This window comes from Pelecanus crispus, chromosome 6 (genome assembly GCF_030463565.1).
Source record: "Pelecanus crispus isolate bPelCri1 chromosome 6, bPelCri1.pri, whole genome shotgun sequence".
Taxonomy (NCBI): Eukaryota; Metazoa; Chordata; class Aves; order Pelecaniformes; family Pelecanidae; genus Pelecanus; species Pelecanus crispus.
In genome coordinates, this window is record NC_134648.1 from 21249818 (window position 1) to 21260748 (window position 10931).

Here is a 10931-nt window from a genome sequence, read left to right on the forward strand (position 1 = left end):
TTGTTAAAACAGGTTAATGAAATAAACCATGCGAACAGTAATCTGTGGAGTTCTGCCTAGGTACTGGCCCTAGCAGGCTGGCAAACAAATGTGTTTTTCTCAAACAAATTATCCCCCCAAACTAATCTTTTTCTCCTCAGTACAGAAGTATTGCCATAATCCTGCAATTGCTCATAATCCTGCAATAAACCAAGTCAGCAAGATTTACATGGCAGCTTTTCACGTGTATCAAACTCCTGTCAGGATGCTGCAAATTCACTCTTGCCCTTAGGATATTGTCATGCCACTGAGACAGCTTCTCATGCAATCTCTTCCTTGCATTTGTTTTCTAGTCTAATGAATTGTCCTGGTTTAGCCCCAGCCAGCAACTAAGCACCACGTAGCTGCTCACTCACTCCCCCTGCCCTGATGGGATGGGGGGAGAGAATTGGAGGAGTAAGAGTGAGAAACACTCCTGGGTTGAGATAAGAACAGTTTAATAATTGAAATAAAGTAAAACAGTAATGATAATAACAATATAATAATGATAATAACAATAATAATATACAAAGCAAGTGATGCACAATGCAATTGCTCACCACCCACCGACCAATACCCAGACAGTTCCCAAGCAGCGATCACTGCTCCCCAGCCAACTCCCCCCAGTTTATATACTAAGCATTACATCGTATGGTATGTAATAGCCCTTTGATCAGTTTGGATTAACTGTTCTGGCTGTGACCCCTTCCCAGTTCCTTGTGTACCTGGCAGAGCCTGGGAAGCTGCAAAGTCCTTGACTAGCATAAGCAGTACTTAGCAACAACTAAAAACATCAGCGTGTTATCAACATTCTTCTCCTACTAAATCCAAAACACAGCACTATGCCAGCTACTAGGAAGAAAATTAACTCTATTCCAGCCAAAACCAGGACATGAATGGTGGGCAGTTAGTACATATGAGATAATACCATACAAGCAAACAATCTGTTTGTTTTTTCAGCTAAGACCTTGGTTGTTGGCGGTCAACAGGAATTAATTTTAAAGGGAAGCTGGGAGGCAATCTGTTATACTGTTGTCTTCAGCATCTTACTTTAGTATTGTTTCCTGTAGTCAGCAAGGCTGGGGCACTGGTCATGAAGCCCAACCCGAGTTCTGTTAACATTGCTGGAAAGCCTGACTTTGGTGTCTTTTTCTTACCTGTGATGTTTGCATATATCAGACAATTCCATGGCAAACACTTGGGACTTGCTTCCTAGGGGCATCTTCTGAGGCAATGGAGCAGTCCCCTTGTCCTGCTGTCTTGGGACTGAATTTTCCTTCTAGGAAAGCTACTACAGATATCTCTGCCCTACGTAAGTCAAACCTACTGAGTTCAGCAGGGCTGCCTGCATGTAGCAGCTTGCAAAATTGGGCCTTAGTAGTAAGAGTGAAACCAGTTAATTTAACAGTGGCCCCAGGGAGCCATTGCTTATTACTTTCCAGTAGTGTCCAGGACATTCTCCCTGCTTTCCAAGTAGTGAAGATGTCATGTCACTCTCCATGTCCCATGGTGTTTGTAAGTAATGATTTTCAATCCAAGCTGATTTGAGATGTTTCAATGTCAGGCCTGTGACTAAATCACTGTCCCCTGTCAATTTAATAATGATCAGTTACCAGTGTAATCTCCAGGCATGAGGCTATCCTTTCCCTTCAATGCCTTTGAGCCTTTCTTTACGAAGGCAGCTGGAAAAATCAGTTCTAGCCAAAATTGATTCAGCAAGGGGACAGACTAGGCCACCACTCCAAGTGTTTGCAGGCACTAGTTTTCTCTGACAGCATCACGGAATACAACGAGTCCACCCCACTGCTACCCTTGCCTTTGGAAATCATTGCTAAGCCTGAAAAATGCATCAGCGACACTTGAGAATTCAGAACAGTGCCCACAGAGCAGGGATCCTAGCTCCTTCATACCTGAAGCTCATTGCAATCAGAACAGAATGGTGAACTCCATCCAGAGCACCAAACAAGTCTGCAACACACTTCCAGGCACATCACTGCTCATATACGAAGCCATCAGGTGACAACTGTTTTACAAATAGGTACAGGGGAAGAAAGCTTAAAATGCTTTGATTTTGCATTCAGAACATTCACTGTGCAGCGGTTTTAGCAAATTCTGTAAAATGTGTGTGAAAACTTGGAGTAGACCTGTCCCCTGACCTTCACAAGGAATACCTACAGGGCAGTTATGTAAAATACAGCAGCTCCCTGTGGCAGTGTAACAAATGCTGTATTTTCAGTGCTTTCTCCGAGAGCTGCCCCTACAAGTTTCTCCTCTAAACAATTTACCAAATGAGATGCCCTTCTCTTTCTCAAAGCAGATTGAGCAACAGGAGTTTTCATCAAAATGATGCACTTTCAGGAAGGAATTTAAAGGTGATAAGAAGATATCCAGCACAGGATCAGGTCCATAACTCAAGGTTTAATAGGTGATAGGGAGAAGGATAGAGAAAAATAGGGAGAAGAAAGAAGTTAGTCTAGATGTAGCTGTAGTCCTCCCCTCATCACAGTAGCCAGCAGCTGGCACCACAAGTTTCAGTCTCGTCCCACAGGCCTGGGCAAAGCAAAACTCATGGAATAGCTCGGTGCCACTGAACCAAATTCCTTTGTGCATGGAAAAACCCCACTGAATGGTATGACAGGGCAGTTCCTTCCTGTGGAAACACTGACTTTGCTTTTGGAGTAGCCAAGCAAGGCGATATTGCAGGGTCAGGGGGTTACCTCGCAGTAAAATCACATCCAAGAACCACTCTTTTTCAGTGATCTGAAATGCAGAAATCAGCAAGGAAATAAACACAGGTATACTTGCACCTCTTCCAGTGCCGAACTGCAGCCATTACAAGTCTGACAGGATTAGAGCAAACAGAGTTTTTGTTACTAACACAAAGACCACCATGCTAGAACTTAAAGTAGATGAAAGGTATTGGCACTGTTACCTCCTGTAACTGTCTTGCAGCAGGCACAGAAGGGCAGCAAAGGTTAGTTGCTTAGATCACAGCCATTTTGAGGTCTGAGGCTCCAACTTTCATCTGCTCTCTCCCTTGGCTGCTGTGAAGTAATGGCATTTTCTCTCAGTACACCACAGGGAGATAAAACAGTTTTTCCTACTTGGATTTCACCCATCTCTCCTCTCAGAAGTACTTGCCATGCTTTGTCCAATGACTCATAACCAACATAGCTGTACCAGCTAGTGTTTTTTTTTTTTTTTTCCAAAACAAGTATGTTAGAAAAGCTTCACAGTATATACTGCTCCAGGATCCCTCTTTGTGACAGCACCTGTGGAGGCTTGACATGGGAAGATCATCACATGTACTACTTGGCCTCTACCTACTTACAGTGACAGCCAAAAACTGTTGTACAAGTCACGGTAAGTTGCCTGCCAGAATCATCACCTAGCAGAAGACACTTTATAAAAGCAAAATTAACTGTCCTCCCAAGCTGATGCATTCTTCTGGGCACACCAGAAATTAGTATTTTTGGAGAACTGAAACTGTTCTCTTCATAAAATAGTTTCTTTTTTTCAGATCAAGGTGATTCATGTCCCAATAGTTCAGCTACCCCCAGAACAGCCATTCAGTATGAAGAGCACCTTTGCATTGATCTCAGTGTCCCATGAAGAGCAGGATGCAGTATTTTTTTTGTTACAGATTCTATGTTAAGCACACAGATGTAACATGAAATCCAAGCATAGTCAAGCATTTTATTGGTGTTGTCCCTTGACCTTGGAAATCTACCAAGCGATGAATTCAGTGCTTTTTAGATGTTTACCAAAACTAATTACTGTAACTACCTCTGAAATGAAAATGTTTCTGGACTAATTCAGACCTGCAGTCCATTCAGTTTCACATGTGCTGGAATAGATTAAACAGATCCTGAAAAATAAAGTCATAGAATCATAGAATCATAGAATCATCTAGGTTGGAAAAGACCTTTAAGATCATCCAGTCCAACCATTAACCTACACTACCAAGCCCACTCTAGACTAATCAAGGGTAGACCAGACTAAACCATATCCCGAAGTGCCACATCTACCCGTTTTTTAAACGCCTCCAGGGATGGTGACTCCACCCACCCCTCTGGGCAGCCTGTTCCAATGCCTGACCACCCTTTCCGTAAAGAAATTTTTCCTAATTTCCAGTCTAAACCTCCCCTGGCGCAGCTTAAGCCCATTTCCTCTTGTCCTATCGCTAGCTACTTGGGAGAAGAGACCAACACCCACCTCACTACAACCTCCTTTCAGGTAGTTGTAGAGAGCGATAAGGTCTCCCCTCAGCCTCCTCTTCTCCAGGCTAAACAACCCCAGTTCCCTCAGCCGCTCCTCATAAGACTTGTTCTCCAGACCCTTCACCAGCTTCGTTGCCCGCCTCTGAACACGCTCCAGCACCTCAATGTCTTTCTTGTAGTGAGGGGCCCAAAACTGGACACAGTATTCCAGGTGCGGCCTCACCAGCGCCGAGTACAGGGGGACAATCACCTCCCTGCTCCTGCTGGCCAAAGTCCTTTTATTGCTGAATAGGTGGGACTCTTTCCTGAGTAACTGGGATGGAAAAGTAGTATGGTAAGTATATACTTATATAAGTAAGTATAACTTAACGTCAGGTAGATTCAGCTTCCACATACCACTTAAGAAACAGGAGTGTCAAAACAAGAATTCAGTTCACACAAGCTTAGCCATTTCCTAAGTACTTTAAGAGAGTTTGAGTCCCATGGCTTGTCATAAAATTCACATACCTGTTTCAGAGATAAAAATCAAAGCTGTCAGAGCTATTTCAAGATCATCTATCTGAATCCAGTAGCACTTGTATGGTTACAATAATAAAATCAAAAAAACCATTTAAAACAAAGGATTTTAATAATTTCTCTATAACAAATAATTAATCAAATAGGCCAAATCCCATGTCATCATCAGATTCTTCAGATTCCTCCTTCTTCTCTTCTTTCTTCTCCTCAGCTGAAGGAAAAAAAAAGACCAAGTCAATGGTCAGTATTTACATTTTTTGCACCACAGATTTTCAAGATACATGTTTTGGTGTTCTCAGCTTCCATATTATTGGTATTTCAGTCTCCATGGTTCATCTCATTCCCTTTTAATAGCCAAATATAAACACCGACAGGACACAGACACTACTATCGAAGGGATGTGCTTTACACAGTGAAGTCTGTCTGATTCTCAGTTCTAAGCCAGACCAATCTTAAGGTGGACAAACAGCAAATACTTCTGATTGCCCAAAGGAAAAGTAACCGTTCAGTTTACACTTCAATCACATAGTGAACTGCCAAAGTGGAAAAGCCTTGAGATTTGCACTTGATTGTTAAGATTTTAACAGAGAAAAACGGAGCTGCCCAGTAACAATGCCTCTCCACCCATACTCACCGGCAGCAGGGGCAGCAGCTGCAGCAGGAGCAGCAGAGCCCCCTCCAGCAGAGACTGCCACAGCTCCCCCAGCTGGCATGCTGGCAAGTTTTCCATTACCTGAGTGGGACAGAAGAGAAGGTATTTAAATGCTCATCGCAAGCACAGAGGTAAGGTAAAAAGGAAGAGGAATGACAGCACAGAAAAAACAGGTACTATGTCTCATGGTCTGAACCTGTCACTATTAGCCAAAAAGAACAAGAGGCTGCACCCATGATAAGAAAGTATAAACCATTCCGTGGAAAAAAAAAACCCAAACCTCAGGAGTTTAAGCTTCACAAAGGCTTATCCTGAGAACACTAACAGCACATTATTAGTAAGTTTTCTTCTGGACACAAAGTCCCCTATTCTTTTTTGCCAAAACCGTCATATAAAAATAGTGGCAAACACATCCAATTTTACACATACAGAAAAACTGTAATACAGCACAATAGCCCAGAAATTGATAATTTCAATATACCTAAAAAGTAACATACAGGCAGCACTGGCTCCCCACCCACCCCCCCTTTTTTTAATGGTGTGGAGAACTGTGAGGGCATGACTGGATCACGCAGGAGAGAAGGGGGTAAGGGTAAAGATGTATTCATGGCAAAGAGTACAGTATTTTAAACAAGTTCTCCAGCACCCTATAAACCCTACTGCATCTCCTTTGATATTAGCAAACTGACTTCTGATTTATGCTCCTGTTTGGAAAGCTAGCTAGTTCTCTGGCATCTGCCTTTCACATACCAAGGCTCCCTTGGCATTCAGAAGTTGCGTACACAGTTCGTTTGCCTGTATTCCAATTTCTGGGAATCAGTTTCTAAATAATTCCCTGTTACTTCAAGCTCTAGTAAACTAGCCAAGTAAACAAACATGTTTCATATGCATGTCAGTATGTTCTAGGAAACAATTTATTTAAAGTATTACAGAAAGAGATAGCGTGTGTTGTAAGCACGTGCATAATGACTCAGGTCTTCAGACCACATGCATAGAAACGTCCAGTTACTGCTCCTAACAGCAAGGCCAGGCAAAGCCCTGGCAATCTTTAAGCAAATATATGCCTGAAAGTTCCGCTGTGCCTATGTACTGGCAAAAAAATAGGTATTAATTAATCAGAAACCTTTGCACTACCTCAGCTTTACTTTATTTCAGCCCTATGATCCAGTCAATTATGTTAAAAGTTCCAGCTTTGGTAAGAGCCAGCAGGTAAAGAGCACAAGCTTCTACACAAGTCCGCGCTCAGAATCCTATCTCAGAGAAAAGGAGATGCCAGACTTAGGGAGCTCTAGAAGAGATGTGTACTGGAGAGGCTTGTATTAATCACAGAGGGTGTAACTGTACCCTTAATGTGAATTGACACTTATTACATTTAACAGTCTGTTCTTCCTAGTTTACATAATAGGTGCATACAAGTGGGTAAATGCAAAGAAAAAATCTCCCAGAGAACTTGGAAGGACAGCTAATCCTTTCTCCGATCAAAATGTCCAGAAAACTACATCATGAGCAGACTACCAGTAAGCTCATACATGCTTAAGTTTTCCAGTTTAATGTTGTCCACAAGCGAAACCCAGCAGGTACTGGCACCAACCTGCAGGGAATCAGAATGGACATGGATTTCAGTCATTTCAGCCAAGATCCAGCTTGGAAGTCCTCAGCTGCAAAGCTAAACTGATGAAGAATCAGGGAGCTGGCAGCAATTCTACATTCTCGGGTCTAAGTTACCAAAGTAGTAGAGGCAATTATCTGTGACACTCAGAGACCGTACTTACCCTGAGCAATGACATCCTCGATGTTTTTTCCATTCAGCTCGCTAATAACCTGTGTAAATTAAGTTTAGAATGTTAGTATTTTCAAACCAGCATAAGCTACATTTAAACAAGTACTGATTAATCATCATGTGCAATGCCTCCATCCTGCTGCTTATACAGCCCTAACATTCCTTATTGCTCAGTGGAAGGAACAGGACATCGAGATGAAAACTTCAGCTAAGTCTTTCATACTTTTCTGTGAAAGCTTTTTCATTAAATCCGTTACAATAAATTCATAATGAATCCAAAGACCTTGCAGAAAGAAGGATATACAGATGTTGTGGAGCCAATTAGGAAACCCCACTGTCTGCTAGTCACTGAGGGACTGTTAACCTATCTTGCTTAATACCCACTGGGAGGCTCTGAAGCACTGGGCCCTAGACCAAAAACCACAGGGTCCTGTTCCTAGCATTACCAAATGTTACAGCCGAGCTGGCTATTGTATCCTTGCACCAGAACAGAGAGTCCCAACTTCAATTTTACTACCATTGTGGTATAACCAGGGATGAGGAAAGCAAAACACAGTAACAAAGATTAATAAAGCAAGCAAATACTTTAAAAAAAAAAAAAGCCACACAACTTACTGGTGAGTCCCTGCTACCAGGAGTCAGTGCTGAACACTGCAAAGCCACCAAAGCTAAAGGACTTTAACCAAGAGCTTTTCAACAGGCACCTCCTGCTACACAAGAGCGTGCAATCTGTGAAATGCCATGCCTGTGTGCTTGCTTCATCCGGAAGGAAGGTGTCTAGACTTCACTAGATTTACACTGCTGTAAGATACAGCAAATGCAAATAGAAAACGATTAATTAATCATGACCAAAACAAATTCCAGAGAAGCTTTCTGGATATTGGAGGATCAGAGAAAACAACTAATTTATGAAGGTATTAAACAAATGTAAACCAAAGCCGAAAGACCTGGCATTTAAACAGGAACACCATGAGTTCAAACCAACATCCCAAACCATAATGATGCTGTCAGCTCAGTCAACCCATCGTTTGGCTAAACACTGTCTCCAGCTGGGAAAGTAACTTGTTCTTCCCTCCACCTCTCTGGAAACACTCTGCATACAAGTATGGGCCAGGTGATAAGACCATTTTTTGGTTCCTTTTTTCCACAGCCATGTATTTTTAAGCCCACAAGGCTGAAAGTCTATTATATCACAGGAAACATTCTAATTAAGATACTTTCTTCTTAAAAAGTCTGTTTTTCAACACAACCATTTCAGCATTAATTTCCAAAATCTTCCTACATGTTATTATTGAATACCTTTAATGTCCATGTTATAATTTGCCTACGTTTCTTGGTGAAGGAACAAATACTTCTTTGCACTACACTAAATAAGAATTTATCACTGAATACCAGGCCTTCAGAAGTGTTAGCTTTGAATCAATACTGACTAAAACCCAAAATTAAACATTAAGTGCAAACTATACATTATGTCAGAACAGACATAATTCTGATTGGTTAATCAGTGTTTTCGAAATCACTCATGCAATCAGCGAACATCTGAACAAAATAGGACTAGATCAACAGCAAAGCAACTAAAGAAACACTGAAGCCAAGGAAACAGCTCCAATGTCCAATGCTGACTAGGACACGACCATCTGGAATTAACAGGCAATGCCACCTTATTCATGCGTTCATCGTCCGTCTCAATGCCAACGCTGTCGAGGATCTTTTTCAAGTCCTTTGACGTGGGAGATTCGTTGCCACCGAGGACCGCCAGAAGGTAAGCTGCAACGTAACGCATCCTGGAAAACAAGAGAACTGGATCTTCAGTGCTAATGATCTAGTTACACATTCGGAGGAAATTCATCTCCTCACTGGGGAAGCAAACCTCAGCCTCCCAGCCACAACTGTTTTGCTCTACTTTTAAACGAAAACCCACAACACGCAAGGCACAACACGGGAGGCCGCGTACCGGTCTCCTGCCAGCACGAGGCCCGGCACAAGGCAGCCCGTTAAACACCGCGAAGCCGCAGCGGCTCCCGCCCTGCGCCGGGCGCTGCTGCCCGAAGGCCCGAGCAGACGGCCTGGCCCAACACTGCTGGCACCGCACACCCCTCCCGGAGGAAAGCGGCACCGCGGCCCCCTGAACACCTGTTCGCCCCCCGGACGGCATCCCCACCCCGGCTCCCCGCAGCGTCCGCCTAAGCCTGTCCCGTTCCTCCGCAGGCCCTGGCCCAGGCCCAGGCCGAGAGAGCACATGGCCGCCATGTCTCCCCACCCTCCCGCTCGCCCGCCCGCCCGAAGTGGTCTCGCCCAAGCCCCGCTGGCGGCCGCGGGCGGGAGCTGGCGCGCCGGGAGGGACCATTCCTGGCGGGGGGGAGGGTGGAAGGGACGGCCGCGCACTTACTTGGGAGGAGGAGGCAGCGCGGGAGACAGGCCTAGAACGTCTGCTCGCGATGGCAGCCCGGCGGCAAAAGGGAAGGGGCGGTGCCTCGGCAACGCCTTCTTCCTGTCACCCCTCAACAACACGCTCTGCCATTGGGCTAGGCCGGCGGGGAGCGGGCAGACCAATAGGGAGTCGCGGGCTTTGCTGCCGCACTAAGGGCTGCCGCGCAGGCGGTGGCGCATGCGCAGAGCGGGGCTGTCAGCACAAGGCCGCGGCAATCAATTTTCCCTCTTCAGGGTTTTTTTTCCCCTAGACTGCGGCCTCCGCGCGAGCCGGGCTACGCCACCCGCCCGGCCCTGCCCCGCCCGGCCCTGCCCGGCCTGGCCTTGCCTCCCGGGAAGCGCAGGCCTCTCCGCTGAGGAAAAGCTCTCCACAGGAGGGAGCGGGCAGCTTGTCCTCTTCGGGGGAGGCCGGGAGTTAGAAACTCAGCGGCAAGGTCTCGTCGTGGGATTATGGAAGTTACTGCCCGCGCCTGGTTTGCTTGATTTCTTCCTGGATTAGGGAAATGAATAAAAGTGAAAAGTTAACATTGCGCCAAAATCCACTGGACCCGAAGAAAGCAGAACTGCTGTGGGAGCAGGGCTGTGAGGAGGCTTTGGCTGTCCCTGCCTTGCTGCCCTGGAGGCTTCCCGGAAACCCCCTGCATGGGTGACAGCACCCTCCACTAATTGGTAACTCCGGTGTCGCCAGAAAACAACCAGGCTCCCAGTTTTATAACTGAGGAAGTGCTTCAGAGAAGCAGTCAGCAGTTAGTGTTTAATCCTTGTGGGAAGAGACATTTCCCCTGGGGAAATTTCCCTTGGCTTGTGCTCAGCTTTGAGCAAGGGGCACTTCTGGGGCATTACTGCAGCAGCACCGCCATGTCACAGCATCGAGGCACCAGCCAGAAACTCGCTGTCACAGAAAAACCCGGCTTTCCCCCTCTGAGCGAAATGGAGAGCAGCACAAATGCCGTGGGGCATTGCCAGGATGCGGTGTTAGACCAAATGGCATCCCTTGCCGCGAGACAGCTATCTGAAGGCAGGCACCCTCCCGGGGCACACAGGGCAGCAAAGGCCCAGCCGTGGCAAAGCCCCATGGCTCTGGGCAGACTGAGGGCTGGCTCTGTGGCCCCCAGCCCTGTGCCCTTCTGGGCGCCCCAGCTCCTGCTACGTTTCTCTCCCTGAATTGGCAGCGAGTGAGCACACCACCAGGAGATGCCTGTGCCTCCCGTTCCCTGCAGGCTGAGCTGGGGTGCCAAGGCCATAGCGGTGTTAGGAAAATCTCATTTTGTGACATTTTCGTGACAGCGGGACGCCTGGGCCTGGCTCCCCAGAG

The 10931-nt window shown here is 45.8% G+C and overlaps 1 protein-coding gene and 1 non-coding gene across 2 annotated transcripts; both read right to left on the reverse strand.

Moving 5' to 3' along the window:
* Nucleotides 1–4847: 4847 nt before the first annotated feature.
* Nucleotides 4848–9657, reverse strand: RPLP2 (ribosomal protein lateral stalk subunit P2). Its single transcript, XM_075712125.1, has 5 exons — nt 9576–9657; nt 8847–8970; nt 7179–7227; nt 5389–5487; nt 4848–4965 (listed from the first exon to the last, which is right to left on the reverse strand). The coding sequence occupies exons 2-5, from the start codon at nt 8967–8969 to the stop codon at nt 4889–4891; spliced, it is 348 nt and encodes a 115-aa protein (XP_075568240.1). The 5' UTR covers nt 8970; nt 9576–9657; the 3' UTR covers nt 4848–4888.
* On the reverse strand, nt 6888–7020 carry LOC142593862 (small nucleolar RNA SNORA52). Its single transcript, XR_012831160.1, has one exon. It is a non-coding gene; the product is annotated as a small nucleolar RNA SNORA52 (small nucleolar RNA).
* Nucleotides 9658–10931: the final 1274 nt, after the last annotated feature.